Raw genomic sequence first — 16,220 nt, 5'->3', positions numbered from 1 at the left:
AAACACACGTACACCCCACCAGGGTGGCCTTGGCAGTTTGTTTGTGAGCCTTCTCTCAGGAGGGAGAGGGTTGCTGGGGAATGACTTGTGCTGTAATCCATGAATTGCTGCGAGCTCCCTCGGGAAATGCAGACCCCAGAGGGTGAGCAGGCAGCCAGGGATGGTCACTGCCAGCCCAGGGGCTGGGGGTGCTGGGCCCTGGGATGCCCCCGGGGCACAGGATGCTGCAGGGAGCCAGCTCTGGCCCAGACGATGATTCAGCCCACAGGAAGGATCATCTCAGAAGAATTGCTGGACACAATGAGGAAAACTTTCCCAAACAAAGCGTTCTCAGCACCACCTGCCTCTCTCCCTCAGCCCCGGCTTCTGCTCGAGAGTAACCTCCAGGCTCTGGTCACCACAACAAAAGTCGCTGTTTTTGTTTTCCCCTTTCCCAGGCTGAGCATTCCTGGGGCCCAGCGGGCTCAGGATTCCATCCTGGCCCCCGAGAGCAACACAGAAGCTGCCAACAAAGCCCCCAGCCATGTCCAGTCACAGCCAGCAACCTCAGGGCTGCAAACTTCAGGAGCTGGATATACCCAAAATATATAAGCCAGGCTTCAAAAGGAATCCCCAAAGCAAATCCATGGGTCAGAGCACACCAGATGCAGAGTTTTGGGGATAACTGTGTGTACAGCCAAAGAGTTCTCCCTCCCAGACAGCATCTCTTACAGAATTTTGGTCCATGTGACACCACACAGTGAGGTATTTACCTGAAGAACAATTTAAAGACAGATGTGACCTATTTAGAGCTCTGCCAAATAGTTCTGTAATTGAATAGGCCATTGATTATTTAAATTGCATTAAAAAAGACTGAATTCAATCCACTTGCTCCTACAAAGCACCATTTCCATGAACCACAACTCTTTTCCCCCCTCTTTAAACATAAACACCTCAAGATGTCACTTGTCCCCTGCCCTGAAAGGATCCACATCTTTATATAACCATACCCCATGCCCTAAATTCCCCTGGTAGCCCTAAAACCAAAAGTAGAAGTCACAGGAAGAGTTTACCTGAATACAAATCCCAATCCATCAGCTTTAAGGCCACCAAGGCTTCTGGAGTGTATGGGGCAGGGCCAGCAGCCCTCATGCCCTCAGCAGGAGTCACTGGTGCATGGCACTGTGGCTTTAGGCTGTTCATCAGCCCTCCAGACTTTGCTCACCACACACAGCTCAGCAGACACCAAGAAGTTGCTCCAGCCCCTGGTGCCCTCGTCCCCTTGTCCCTAAATCCAGCTCCCAACACACATCTCCAACTGTGCCTAAACACTGGTGGAGGGATTTCAGCCCCGGGCTGGTGGGGAGGAGGTTTTATAAACCTGAATGTGTACCTGGTTTGGGATGTAGAGAAGTGCCTGGGGCAGCTCCAGGAAGAGGACAGGACAGAGCCAAGGGCAGGCTGCATGCAGCCTGTGTGTGATGGGTGTGGTGGCACCAGCTCTGGCTGGGCTGTGCCACCCTGGGCAGGTGCTGCTGGGCTCCTCCTGCTCTGTGAGGGGCAGGGAGTGCAAAGGGAGCCCATCCTCACCATCCCCCCAGGCTGGGCACCCACTGTGTCCCCCCCCCTCACCCACGCTGTCCCTGGGCAAAGGGTGGCACGGGTGAGGTGCCAGCAGATGGCACTCCATGAGTAGCATGGATCCTCCTCTTTCCCAGCACTAACCAGCACCTTTCTCCTGCCTGCACATTTTAAACCATTTCCTGGCTGTAACTTTGGCATCAACAGCACCTGGCAGGAGCTGGTGCTCCTTGGTCTCATCCCTTGTGCTGGGCAACAAAAAATGCCCTCAAAAAACCCCACTGCTCAACTCCTTGGAAGTCCCGGAGAACTCAGGAAAGCAGATTTTGTTATTTTTATTGCCATCTCTCCTGGTGCCCTGGGCACACACTGACCATTGTTTGGGCTGTGGAGGGAAGGTGGGAGGCAGTTTCCCCTCCCTGCCCCATGGGCAGCGTGGCAAACCCACAGCAGCCTCAGCCTGGCCTCACAGCCCAGAGCAGCCCTTCCAGAGCTCTCTGCTGCTCACAACAAGCTGAGACAAAGAGAGACCCATTCCATTATCTTCTCTGGGTCTCCTCTACACAAGGCTTCCATTTCTGGTACTTTTGTCAAGCCAAGCACTAACAGTCCTTATCAGGAATCTTAATACAGCTGGCTAGGAAAACTGACCATTAACAAGCTCCTCTGATATTTTACTCAAAGACTGTTTTCTTTTAACTATGAGAAGCTCAAAGAAATGTTTTCCTACATGAACAAAAAGAGCTGCAGCAGTTAAAAACCTGGAGCTGCAGTTTGCTGGGATGGTGAGAGCTGAGCTCACCACTGTGGATGAGAAGCTGCTGTCTCAAAGGAAAGTGGCTGTATTTTCAAATGCAAGTTTGAAATAAAATGAAAATTAAATTATATGTATAAAAATGAGAATGGAAAAAAAAAACCCAAACCAAACAAAAAAACCCCCTCCAAAACAACCAACCAACCAAAAAAGCACCATTCCCAGCCTAGTGCTGCAAGGAAAACAAGGACCAAAGTCATCCCCAAATCCCTGGACTGCCTCCAGCACGTGAGCTCTGCTGGCCCCTGACAAAACTTCCTGCAGATCCTCACTGCAGCAGGTTCAGCAGTGGCTCAGGGCATGGCAGCACTGGCTGCTGTGGGAGGAAAGGGCCCTTCTCACCCTGCATTTCTCTTGAGGGAGTTCTGGGTTTGCTGGACTTTTCAGGGGCTGCTGAACATGTAAGGCAGCAGGAAACCCAAAGAAAATCAGTTCCCCATTTGGAGCACAGCGTGCCCCAGAAGCCCCCAAGATGGGGCAGGCCAGGATGGATGGGAAGAGGAAGATCTTTGCTGGCAGCTGGTTTGCAAAACCACAGCCCCACACCTTGGCCTCTCCGAGCCCCACCATGGCACAGGGAGCAGGGGCAGGCTGGAGGGAGGAACTGCCCTGGCTGCTCCCATCAGACCCCTCATTCCCTGACAGAATCAAGGGGAAACAAGCTGTTATCAATCTCTCTGGTGCCCAGGATCCACCACACTCTGGGGCTGTTCATCCAGCTCCTGCTCACGCTGCTGTGGTCAGGGAGAGGAGCACACACTGACCTCTGCTCACCTTGGGCACAGAGCTTTATCTCTCTCACAGAGTCCCACAATTGTTCAGGTAGGAAGGGACCTTAAAGCTCATCTTGTTCCACCTCCTGCAAGGGCAGGGACATCTTCCACTATTCCAGGGAGCTCATGGGAACCTGCTCCTGGGCTTGCACAGCTCTGTCCAACCTGCAATTCCCCTGATCTTGCAGCATGCCAAAGCTCAGCTGCTTCCTGGCATCCCAGAGAGAGCCCCATCTGCAGCCAGGATGCTGCCTCATCTACACACAAGCCATGTTTATTTAAAACTCAGAGGTGCAGGTTTCCCAAGGCGTCCCTGTACCCCATCTCAGTTCAAAGCAGGCACCATGTGCAGCGATTCAGATGAAATGGTTCCTCTTAAGTTACAATTCCACATCACAAGTTGCTCCAATCAAAGCCAGACCACCTCCAGGGACTGTGCTTTGTTTGATTCATATCTAAAACCACCTGAAATAAAAACCATCCTACAAGCCCCTCGTAGGACAGGCAAACCCCACACCCAGGCCATGTCACCACAGCAATTAACAACACAGCAATAAATTGTGCCAGTGCCAGGCTCACAGCATGGGGAGCAGGGGTGACCCTCAGCTGGACTTAGTGCTGTGTCCCCTCTCCTCCTGCAGCCCTGCCCTGCTCACAGCTCTGACAGGCTCAGGGGACCTGGGCACGCACAGAGGGGAGGCAGCAGACGAAGCTGAGCTGTCCTGCTCCCAAAGAGGGCTGAGTGCTCTCAAGCAGCTTTAAAGCTCTCAGTTCCTGCCCAACAGCACCGAAAAGCTGAGGAGGAAGATGCCGGCACAATCCCGGCTGGATCCCTGGAGAGCAAACCCGCTCCAAACCCGCTCCCTGCACACGCCATCCTCTGCCCTCCCCTGCAGCCCGTGCCAGATGTGTGGCAGCAGCACGTACCCCCGCACAGCTGGCTCTGCGCTGCCATGGCCCCGCTCCGCTCCCAGCGCTCCGGCCCGGCCCGCCGAGGGAGGAGCGGCCCCCGGCCCCCGGCCTCGGCTCCCGGCTCCCTTCTTCCTGCTCCCGGCTCCCGGCTCCCTGCCCCCGGCTCCCTGCTCCCGGCTCCCTCCTCCCTGCCCCCGGCTCCCTGCTCCCTGCCCCCGGCTCCCTGCCCCCGGCTCCCTCCTCCCTGCCCCCTGCTCCCGGCTCCCTGCCCCCGGCTCCCTGCTCCCGGCTCCCTCCTCCCAGCTCCCTCCTCCCGGCTCCCTGCCCCCGGCTCCCTGCTCCCGGCTCCCTGCTCCCTCCTCCCTGCTCCCGCTCCCTGCCCCCGGCTCCCAGCTCCCTGCTCCCTGCCCCCGGCTCCCTGCTCCCTCCTCCCTGCTCCCGGCTCCCTGCCCCCGGCTCCCTGCCCCCGGCTCCCTGCTCCCGGCTCCCTGCTCCCTCCTCCCTGCTCCCGCTCCCTGCCCCCGGCTCCCTGCTCCCTGCCCCCGGCTCCCTGCTCCCTCGTCCCGGCTCCCTGCCCCCGGCTCCCTGCTCCCTGCCCCCGGCTCCCTGCTCCCGGCTCCCTCCTCCCTGCTCCCTCCTCCCGGCTCCCTGCCCCTGCTCCCGGCTCCCTGCCCCCGGCTTCCTGTTCCTTGTCCCGGCTCCCGGCTCCCGGCTCCCTGCCCCCGGCTCCCTGCTCCCTGCTCCTTGTCCCTGCTCCCGGTTCCCTGCTCCCTGCTCCCGGCGCCCGTCCTGTCCTGCCCACCCTGCCCGCCTTTGTCTGCGGACTGCCGGCACTTCGCTGCACGGACACGCAGTGAAAGGAAACCCAATGAAGTTTATGGGTGGATCTGGTTTACCAGGGAGTTTATGAAGCGCTGCCTGGAGAGCAAAGAGCAAATGGACAGCATCTCTTCCAGATCAGGATTGTTACTAGGGAGCCCTGGAAAAAATCACCCAAGTGCTCCAGTCATGCTCTGATCTACAGATGAGGGTGGAGAGCCCTGGCACAGGGTGCCCAGAGCAGCTGGGGCTGCCCCTGGATCCCTGGCAGTGTCATTGGGGCTGGAGCAGCCTGGGACAGTGAAGGTGTCCCTGCCATGGCTGGGGTGGGAATGGAGGATCCCTAAGGTCTCTTCAGCCCAAAGCACTCCGTGATTCCATGATATTATCTCCTTGTTATCTCCTTGCCAGTAGCCCATTGAAGGCCGGGTCAGCACCAGTGCTGCAGCTGGAGCAGTTTTTCCCTCTCACAAAAGCCATCTCCACCCAATCCTGCACAGCTCTGCCATGGTGATCCTGGGGACTCCTTCGGCAACCCTGGGCACTGGTTATTGTTTGGCTTTCCTTTATCTGCAGATCTCAAAGCACTTTGTAAGTGTTAAACCTCTAAGCCTCTCCAGGGAACAAAACTCTTTCTGCCATTGTACAGATGGAGAGACTTGCCCAAAAATGAGGGCAAAGCTAGAGAGGCAGCAGAGCCCAGAGCTGAGCCAGCTCAGCTTTTTATTGGCACAAAGTACAGTGACACAGATTATCCCTGGAAGACCTGCATGGACAAACACAGCTCCTGGGAGAAGTACTCACTCTCCAGGTGGGAAAGACTGACATGCTGGAGCACCCAAAAATTTATTTACAACTGGTGCTCCAAACCACAATGTCTCACCCATCTTTCAGTTTTCTTCTTTGGGTAAAAAAAACCCCCAGTTCTACAGTTTCAACTTTTTAGAAAATTATTTAAAGAAAACAGAACAAAAAAAACCACAATGATTTTAAAAATACAAAGCAAGCTGGGGGAGAAGGGCTCTTCTCTATTTCTGAGCTGACCCAGGAGGGCTGGGCAGGGCAGGGAGCTGGGGGAGATGCTCCTGCCAGCCCCTCAGGTCCTGCTGGCCATGGGGAGCTCTCCATCTTTTCACTCAGCTTTATTTCCTATGCTCTTCAATTTAAAGGAACCCGAGGGCCAGCAGGAATTGGGAATTCAGTGCCACCCAGCATGGCTTTGCCCAATGCTCCAGGGAAATGCTGCAGTGAGCCAGATGGGATGGAATTGTAGCAGCACTACACTCAAGACATCACTCAGTGCCTGTGATGACACTGATGAGCTAAGGGAGAAACCCCAAACAACTGAGTGTCTGGGATGGGAAGGAGCCAGCACAAGGGTGCCTGGGCAGCTGGAAAACCTCACAGGAATGAAGACAAGCAGCAGCAGGAGCAGCCCAGCACAGGCATCCTCTGGGATGCACAAACCTGCTCTGCTTGGGCTGTAAAGGTGTCACCAGCAGCTCCCACAGAAGCAAGTGAATTGCTGGGCCTAAGGAACCTCCAGTGGTGACTAAAACAAGCAGCCAAACAGAGCCCCAGAAGTTTGCTGTGAACTCAGGATTCCAGACATCACTTCCCTGAGATGCCTCAATTCCCAGACCCTTCTCAGAGCATCATCTCTCCCCCAAGCCCAGGATCTCAGGTGACAGACATTCCTCCAGTTTCTGCCCCACACCTGGTGCTCTGCACTACAGGAAACCTGGAAAAGCAAAACTGGCCATGAAGGCATGGAGGGACAGGACACAGGGAATGGCTGCCAGTGGCAGAGGGCAGGGCTGGATGGGATATTGGGCAGGAATTGTTCCCTGGGAGGGTGGGGAGCCCTGGCACAGGGTGCCCAGAGCAGCTGTGGCTGCCCCTGGATCCCTGGCAGTGTCCCAGGCCAGGCTGGACACTGGGGCTGGAGCAGCCTGGGACAGTGGGGGGTGTCCCTGCCATGGCAGGGGTGGAAGAGGATGAGCTTTGAGGTCCCTTTCAGCCCAAACAAGTCTGGAATTCTGTAAGAAGCATGTAAAAGCCCTGTAGGATAGAATTCAGGACTCGTTTCCACTCCAAGCTGCTCATATCCAAGTGGTGTTTCCAGCGTGACAGAACTCCACTTGGATCAGCCTCATGCTTCCCTGTGGAGCCAGGCAGTTCCTGGAAAGTCAGCACAGGAAAGTCAGCAACACCTCAGTGCCACCAGCTCTGGGAAGGGGGAGCACCACAACTTCCAGCTTCTCCCATGGCTTCCCTGCAGCTCAGCAAGGAGCCAGAGCCATGGGAAGGGACATGAGGCAGCTCTCAGTGGCTGATGGGGAGAGGCCAGGCAGAGGCTCCAGGCACCCCGGCCAGAAACAGCAGCTTAACATCAACAAGCACCAGGTTTGAGTTCTGAACTAATGGAAACTGAGAGGAGCTGAGCAGGGTCTCTGCTGCCCACAAGGCAGCCCAGGCTCCTTCCCCTTCAGCTGTTTCACCCTGGGCGCTTCTGCAGCCGTTCCAACCTCAGGGGCTGCTCGTTACAGCAGAGCATGAAGGGAACACAGCTGGGACAGGCACCACTGAGGCTCCAGACTCGGCCAAAACTGGACCCAACCAAAGCCAAATCAGGAGTCTCAGGCATGAAGGTTAAGCAAGAAGGTGCAAAGTGGAGCTGTGTGGGTGAGGAGAAGCTGTGGACAGCAGCCTCAGGGCACTGGGGATGCTCCCCAAGGAAGCTCAACATGCAGGTCCCCCCTGGCAGCTCCAATGGCTCAGCTGGACAAACCCACCCTGCCCTTTATCCTGCACCCACTCCCCACTGATTTCCATGGAAGTGTTTAATTAATTAATTAAAGTGGCTGCTGGGCTTCATGACACCAACTGTGAATCAACAGCAGGTGGGTGGGCAAAGAGAAGGGGGACAAGAGCCAGGAGAGCTCCAGGGTTTGGGGCAAACACTGCCCAGATGGGAGCAGTCACTGGGAGAGCAGCACAGGAACTCAGGACCCACTCCTTCCATGCCCACCACTGCCACGTCCCCAAGGCTGGCTGTGCCAGCATGGAGATGGCTTTTGCTCTGCACATCCCTGGGCTCTGGTGATACCTTTGGATTGTCCCAAATGACCATTCACAGAGGCAGAAACAACGTTGACCCAGAGCTCAGTGCAATCCCAGACCAAACTAATCCTTCTCCTGGATGCAGCTCCCATCCCAAAGCATCCACAGGGTGCAGAGGTGAGAGCCTCCCACTGATGGCACAGCCAGAGCCTCCTGCCTCAGTCCACAGCCTGTACCAGGCCAGAGAGCCCCTCATGCCACAGGAAGGTGTCCCAGCCCTCCTGAGGCACAGCCCCAGCTTTTCCTGGGAGAGATTTTAGAGTTAAAGCAACACCGGTAGTGGGATTGTCAGCAGCACAAATGCACAATCAGGAGGGGAAGATGTGGGGGGAAAGCATCCAACTGGCAAATATAATACTTGGAAGGAAAAGCAGATTTTAAAAAAAATAAAAAATGAGGGGGTGGCAAAAAAAAAATATCTCAGGAAGTCATCTAGTCATTCCTGCTCTTTGCAAAAACAATAGACTCGGGATGCTGGCTAAGTTATAAATAATCCCATTGGCTACACAACACAAATCCAAGACAGGGGTAGGGTAACTATCAGCTCCATGGAAAGTGAGTCACTACCTTCTTACAGCATTCCCAAAAAGGGAAAACACCATGGCCCCACTCCTGCTCTGCTCCACTGGGCAGGACCCCATCCTGGAGGCAGGAGCAGCTCGGTGACACAATGTGACCCTGAGATACCATGGACACCCTGAGCCACAGCGAGCTCCCACCCAGCAGTGAGGCTGATCCCAGAGCAGGACACACAGCCTGGCACCCACAGCATCACAGAATCCTCAAATACCCTGAGTCAGAAGTGACCCTCAGGATCATCAGTGCAGCCCCTGTCCCTGCCCAGACCCCCAACAACCCCCCCTGAGCATCCCTGAGAGTGTCCAAACGCTCCTGCAGCTCTGGCAGCCCTGGGACCATTCCCTGGGGAGCCTGGGCAGTGCCAGCACCCTCGGGGGGAAGAACCTTTCCCTGAGCTCCATGCCAAGGCCTGACACAGCTCCAGCCCTTGCTGGGCTCCTGTTCCTGTCCCAGAGCAGAGCTCAGCCCCTGCCCCTCTGCCTCCCCTGGGCAGGAGCTGCAGCCCCCGAGGAGTCTCCCCTCAGTCTCCTCTGCTCCAGCTGAACCAGCCCAGTGCCCTCAGCTGCTCCTCAGCCCTTCCCCAGCTCCCTGTCCCTCCTTTGGACACTCTCCAACAGCTTTGGCTCCTTCTGATACTGCAGGCACTGCGGGATAGTGGCAAGAAAGCTCAAATTGGGGAAAATAATGGGAAACCACCAACTCCACAACATCCTTCTCTTTTTATAAAGGAAGTTGCCATTGTGAGATGCTTTGGCTGAGCTGTTTTCCAGATCCCTGCTCTGAACCTGAGAGCAAGCACAGAGATGAGCAAAGCCAACATGCCTCAAGATGCTGGTGAAAGTGCCCCAGGAAGGGTGGGTGTGCAAAGCTCTGCCCCAAGCACAGCTCTGCAGGAGGGACACGGCCCCTCTGGCCTGGCAGCTCTCAGGGCAAAGGGCAGATGCATCTTTTTGGGTACCCACAATATCTTTGTCACTTCTCTGTGTTTGTTGCCAACTAGGACATGGAGCACAAAGTGCAGCACCCAGGGTCAGGGTGTCCCTGCAGGGCCATTGCCCCCAGGAGCCCTTGTGTCAAGAGCAGAACATGGAATCATGGAATGGTTTGGGTGGAAAGGTGTCTCAAAGCCCACCTCATTCCACCCCCTGCCATGGGCAGGGACACCTTCCACTATCACAGGCTGCCCCAAGCCCCATCCACCTGGCCTTGGACACTTATAGGGAGGAGAGCCCCCAACCTCTCTGAGTAACTGATAATGGGAAAGAGCTTCCCAACTGGAGACTTGGAAGTGACATAAGTTCTCCTTTATTTAAAAAAAAAAAAAAAAAAGCTTCCTGACTTGTTATTCCATTACCCAAATCTGGAAATGTAATCATATTAGTTCAGCTGCATTAACACAACAAAAAAACTCAACAAAAACTGTCTTACAGATTAAATTGATCTCCAAGGAGTGAAGAGAAAGGAGAACAAAAGTCAGAAACCCAGAGCAAGCAGCTCCCCCTGTGAGCACCATGGCCAGCCCAGTACCCAGGATGCTCTCCAATGACAGATTCACAGAGGATGTGAAATAATCAGGATGTGAAGTGATTTTTAAGATCTTTTTTTGCCAGGTGGGTGAGGTAAAAGGTCAGTAAGAGCCATGTGAGCACACCCAGCTCAGCAACGTAACACTGAGTTTGTCACAGAGCTTAACTCAGCTTAAACAGATCTCAGTCAAAGGGAAAAATCCACCCTCAAGCCAAGTGGGAAGTGCAGGCAGCTCTGAGGGACTGTGGGGATGTGCAGTGTCAGCTGAGCAATCCTGGAGCTCCCAAAACCTTCAGAGTGAAGCCCCTGCTCCTGTTCTCTGGTACCTGGGGAGCACTGCCCAGCAGCCACTGCTCCAACTGGAGTGAAACTCCAAAAAGCCTCAATCCCCAGCCTGGGAGCTGCAGCCAGGGAACACTGGGAGAATGTGAGGGGATCCTGCACAAACCCACCTGAGGGGCTGAGAAAATGTACTGAATCCCAGCTGGTTTGGGCTGAAAGGGACCTCAAAGCCCATCCAGTGTCACCCTGTACCCTGGCAGGGACACCTCCCACTGTCCCAGGCTGCTCCAGCCCCAATGTCCAGCCTGGCCTGGGACACTGCCAGGGATCCAGGGGCAGCCACAGCTGCTCTGGGCACCCTGTGCCAGGGCTCCCCACCCTCCCAGGGAACAATTCCTGCCCAATATCCCATCCAGCCCTGCCCTCTGGCACTGGCAGCCATTCCCTGTGTCCTGTCCCTCCATCCCTTGTCCCCAGTCCCTCTCCAGCTCTCCTGGAGCCCCTTTAGGCTCTGCCAGGGGCTCTCAGCTCTCCCTGGAGCCTTCTCTTCTCCAGGTGAGCATCCCCAGCTCTGCCAGCCTGTCCCCAGAGCAGAGGGGCTCCAGCCCTTGCAGCATCTCCCTGGTTCCTCTGCACTGGCTGCAGCAGCTCCACGTCCTCCTGCTGCTGCTGCCCAGGGCTGGGGCAGCTCTGCAGGTGGGGTCTCACCTGAGCAGGCAGAGGGGCAGAATCCCCCCCTGCCCTGCTGCCCATGCTGGGGTCTCAGCCCAGCACAGAGCCAGGAGTGGAACTGCCACCAAAACCAAGTTGTAAAAAGTAAATCTAACCGCTCTCCCTCGTGGGGCTGGAGCTCCAGCACCTCACAGGCCATGGAATGACCACCCAGCCAGACAAATCCAGTTTGGGAAGAAAGGCGTGAACACTTTGAACCACGGGACAAGAAATGAAGGAACCCTGCTTTAAATTTTTTTTCTTCAAAAAAAAAAACCAACCCAACCAACCAACCAACCATATGTGATGGGAAGGCACATCCACCTTCCCACAGCTTTTGGGGCCATTCATCATTTGGATAAAATCCAGTTTCACATTGAAATTCAGCTGGACTTTCAAATGCAAATCCAAGGAGAAGAGCAACATATGGTAGAGGTTAGTGCTTATTTTTCCTAATTAGATGGCAAACTGCTGCTTTGTATAACAATGTTAACGGGGCAGGAGGAGCCTTTGCAAGGGAGACCACATCACTTCAGAATAAAACATCCCAGGAAGCAGAAGGGGCCCAGGCCACCCCTGCTCTCAGGGAAGGTCATGCACTCACTGCCATCAGGATGGGTTTTGTCACTTGTCAAAAGTGAGATTTGTCCCCCCAGCTTGGGAAGGATGAGACAGAAAGAGGGGGGATTGGCAACAAAGCGTGTCCTGAAGGACTTTGGCTTCTTCCAGGTCAGGTTGTCTCCTGGGGCACCCCTGGATGCCACACACACACTTGGAAAGCCTTTTGGAGGGGGAGAATGTTACCAGTTCCTCACCCCAGGGGCCAGGGATGAAGGAAGGATGGGCAGAAGATGCCTCAGAACTCCCTGAGAAGGGGAGGAACAGCCCTGCTTTGAGCAGTGCCCAGCAGCCACCACAAAACCTGCCCCAGGAGAGGCAGGTGCCACCACCAGAGGTGACTCCAGAGCTTCTCACATCCAGTGCCCTCAGCCAGGACACAGGAAGCATCACCCACTTTCCTGGAAAGTTATTCCCAGCTAGGACAAGCCAAGGTTTATAGATTACTGTCCCTTGCCCTGCTTGCTCTGAAAAAAGCCACCTCCTCCTATCCCTGTGTGCTGGAGGCTGCCCTCCCTCCCAGCCTTGGCCCCAGAGGCTCTGATAGGAAGCTCATTTATTTATTTTCAGTCCCTGCCTAACCAGGCAAACTCCCCTGCTAGAAAAAGCTTATGCCACATTAACTTCACCTCCTTCTTACTCCTGACGCAATCCCCAGCTAAATTTAGAGGAAGACGTTGCCTGAGGTCACTCTGGAGGTGGGGATGTGCTTCCCAGGGTTCATAGCCAGATGGACAGTGTTTTTTAGATTTTTCTCCCTGCTGGCTTTGGAGCTGAGTTACCTGGTGAGTTAATTGAAAAATTCAGGATTAAAAAATGAGGGCAGCCCTGGACTGCCTCTTTCCCTTCTTTACTGCAGGAGTGAGGCACTGGAGGCAACTTTCCTCCAGAAATATTCATCAGGGCAGGGAGAAGAGCATCCAAACAGCCACTGAAGAAACTCTTTGAGAGCTCAACCAAGCCATCTCCTGTCATGGCTCAGATTTTCCCTTTCTGATTTTTGATCAGATGTACTTTCACCCTGCAAGACAGGGACACACAGACCAGAATCTCTGCAACCAAGTGGAAAAACAACTGGAGAAACTGGAGAAACTCCCACTCTCCATCCTCCCCCCAAACCCGAGGCAAATCCCTGTTTGGATGGCAAAGAATGGCCAAAGTGGCTGCTCCTGGGGAGGGCACACCTGGGGACCCTGCCACCAGCTTGAATCTTGCCCAGCAGTTGGATCCTCTGGCAGAAAACCCCCAAACAGTGACAAACCTGTGGGCACAATGACATCTCTGGGCACTGCTTTGCTGTGATGGGGGTTGGCCAGGTCCCCACTCCCTGGGGGGTTCTGTCCCCAGCCTGGCCCCCCACATGGGCTCTCTGTTGTCCCACTGCCCCGTTTTGGGGCCATGGGAGCTCAATGCCTGGCTTGCCTCAGGTGATCCCTGATCCTCAGCCGTGCTCCCAGGCCCCTGTACAATTACACATTCAGCACCACAATGTAATTCAAATGTATTTCATGCCTCATTTGGCAACAAAATTAATTAAACTCTAAGTCACCACCGAAGGAGTGCAGCACCTCTTCCCTCCGTGGGTGTAAAACTCAATTTGTTTAAGCTGATGTGCTAATCAAAGCTTGCCAGGTATTTGGGGACCTCCTGGCAGAGGGGGCTCTGAAGTGTGCACAGCCCTGCCACCAGTCTCTGAAAAAGATCACATTTCCTAAAATGCAATCCTTCCTCCATCTGCACCAGGAACCTGCAGTTGGGCCAGCACATCATGCCAGGGGTTTGTGGGTGTGGGAGCTGGCACCCACAGAATCCTGGAATTTCCTGAGCTGGATCCTTCAGGGATCATCAGTGCAACCCCTGGCCCTGCCCAGACCCCCAACAACCCCCCTGAGCATCCCTGAGAGTGTCCCAAACGCTCCTGCAGCTCTGGCAGCCTTGGGACCATTCCCTGGGGAGCCTGGGCAGTGCCAGCACCCTCGGGGGGAAGAACCTTTCCCTGAGCTCCATGCCAAGGCCTGACACAGCTCCAGCCCTTGCTGGGCTCCTGTTCCTGTCCCAGAGCAGAGCTCAGCCCCTGCCCCTCTGCCTCCCCTCGGGAGAAGGGGCACCAAGGGGATCATTGCCCTCCTGGCTTCCCAAGCTGCTCAGGTTGAGGCTGCTGCCACATCCAGCTGGGTGTGGGATTGTGCCAGTGAAAATTCAGCAACCAGTCCTGGCACTGCTCTGGTCCCTTGTCCTGGCCCCATAGGGACTGGTGGGCAATTCAGTGCCCCACTCTCAGCTGTTGAAGGTGCTGGGAGAGAGAAGGATATCCAACAGGGAATCCAACAGGCAGACAGAACCATAGAATGATCAGAGTTGGAAAGGACCTTAAAGCTCATTCCCACTCCCTTCAATGGGCAGGGACACCCCCCACTGTCCCAGGCTGCTCCAGCCCCAATGTCCAGCCTGGCCTGGGACACTGCCAGGGATCCAGGGGCAGCCACAGCTGCTCTGGGCACCCTGTGCCAGGGCTCCCCACCCTCCCAGGGAACAATTCCTGCCCAATATCCCATCCAGCCCTGCCCTCTGCCACTGGCAGCCATTCCCTGTGTCCTGTCCCTCCATCCCTTGTCCCCAGTCCCTCTCCAGCTCTCCTGGAGCCCCTTTAGGCCCTGCCAGGGGCTCTGAGCTCTCCTGGAGCCTTCTCTTCTCCAGGTGGGCACCCCCAGCTCTGCCAGCCTGTCCCCAGAGCAGAGGGGCTCCAGCCCTTGCAGCACCTCCCTGGTTCCTCTGGACTTGTTGTTGAAGTGAGTAAACTTTCTGACATCTCTGGGACAGCCCTATTGTCCCTACAGCCACCACTGGCTCACCCTTGGCTCCCTCCCTTCCCAAGATGGAAATGGCCCTGGGTGAATCTCTCCATCCTGAACCTGCAGCAGGGAGCACAAGCTGGGCAGAAGTGAGGAGGATCCTGTGCAGGCCACCAAGACAAGAGAGACAACAATCAGGAACCAGGTGTTTATAGTATAGTGACACATTTATAGTGTCCTTCAGTTGTGTGCACTGGGGAATGTAGTGCCAGGTGAGAGATGAGGTCCTCCAGAGTAACAAAATAGAACTTTACATTAAATCCACCCCCTTAAGACACTCATTTGTTGCCTCTAATTAAAAACAATACTACTAATGATTGCAGTTTGAGTGTCACTGCACACAACCATTAACATGGAGATGCACCAGGCTGAGGAGCTGGTCACACGTGGGACACGTGCTGCAGCAGGGCACCCCACAGGGCATGAGGAATTGCAAATTAGCAGCAGCCAGGTCCAGCAGCAACACTTGCCAGACCTGCTGGGCTCCTTCCAAAGCCATCTCTCCCTTTGGAAAGGGCACAACAAGCGTGGAGGCCTGGAGCTGGAAGGCTGAGCCAGCATGTGCTGCTTGGGCAGTGCTGGGTTGGGGCAGGATTAGAGGTGACCTCAGGCAGAGCTGCACCAAACCCCAGAGTCCTGCCCTCCAGAGACCATCAAGGAGCTTGGAATGGAGGTGAGAGCCCTGAGGAACAGGGCAGTGAGAGGGAATTCACAGAATCCCAGAATGGTTTGGATTAGAAGAGATCTTGCAGCCCACCCAGTGCCACCCCTGCCATGGCAGGGACACCCCCCACTGTCCCAGGCTGCTCCAGCCCCAATGTCCAGCCTGGCCTGGGACACTGCCAGGGATCCAGGGGCAGCCACAGCTGCTCTGGGCACCCTGTGCCAGGGCTCACATGGCAGAACTTCTTCCCAATATCCAAGCTGAATTTACTCTCTTTACTTACTAATTGCTGCCCACCAGCTCCTCTTGGTAAGGACAGGGCAGTGCTGGAGGCTGTACCTGTTCTTTCAGAAGGTGCACACCAAGCCCAGCTTCCCCTCAGCCCCTCAGATTTTTTGCACAAGACACAACAGATCCCACAAGAGACCTTGGAACAGGCACAGCCTCACTGGTATGGAGCTGCTTCATCCAGGGGAGGAAAAGCTGTGCTGGGAAGAGAGCTCTGCACTGCTTCAGCAATTCTGGCAAAGTTAAAACTGTGCTTAAACAAGGTCTGTGGCACAACTGGCAGATTCTAAACAAAAGCTGTCACTTATCTCAGTACAGCTTTGGCTCTGGCCCCCCAGCATTCTCTGTACCCTTTCCCAGTCAAAGATCTTAAATCCTGTCAGGAGGATTCTTCTCCAGGTGGGAGATGAACAAAGAAATCCCAACAGAACCCCCCAAAACCTTCCCTTGAAAACATGCACCCTTTACCCCTCAAGCTAAAGATACACTGAGACAGACTGGGTTATATTTGCCTCTCCCCAGCTGCTGGAGGAGCCCTGAGCTGCTGCCAGAGCATCCCCACAGCACTGTCACCATGTCCCTGCTCTTCCCAGACTCACTCCTCATGTGTCCATCAGAAACCAGCTGTGCCTCTGGCAGGACAGGACAACCTCACTCCCAGCAGTGAAATAAAATTCAAGGGGAAAAATTTAATTGCA

The 16,220-nt window shown here is 55.2% G+C and overlaps 1 protein-coding gene across 16 annotated transcripts in view; it reads right to left on the bottom strand.

The window, feature by feature from the left end:
• TCF3 (transcription factor 3) overlaps positions 1–16,220 on the bottom strand; it is a 77,723-nt gene that overhangs the window by 45,459 nt on the left and 16,044 nt on the right. For 2 of the 16 annotated variants that reach the window (XM_079328550.1, XM_079328551.1), the window contains exon 1: positions 4,075–4,104. The exons of the other annotated variants lie outside the window; for them this stretch is intronic. In XM_079328550.1, coding sequence (XP_079184676.1) covers positions 4,075–4,102 — 28 coding nt within the window. In that variant the 5' untranslated portion in view covers positions 4,103–4,104. Of the gene's footprint in view, positions 1–4,074; positions 4,105–16,220 lie in introns of those variants that run through there. 16 annotated transcript variants of the gene reach the window in all.

Source organism: Erithacus rubecula, assembly GCF_903797595.1.
Source record: "Erithacus rubecula genome assembly, chromosome: 28".
NCBI lineage: Eukaryota > Metazoa > Chordata > Aves > Passeriformes > Muscicapidae > Erithacus > Erithacus rubecula.
Note: the sequence above shows the minus strand (reverse complement) of the source record. Positions and strands in the feature narration are given on the sequence as shown.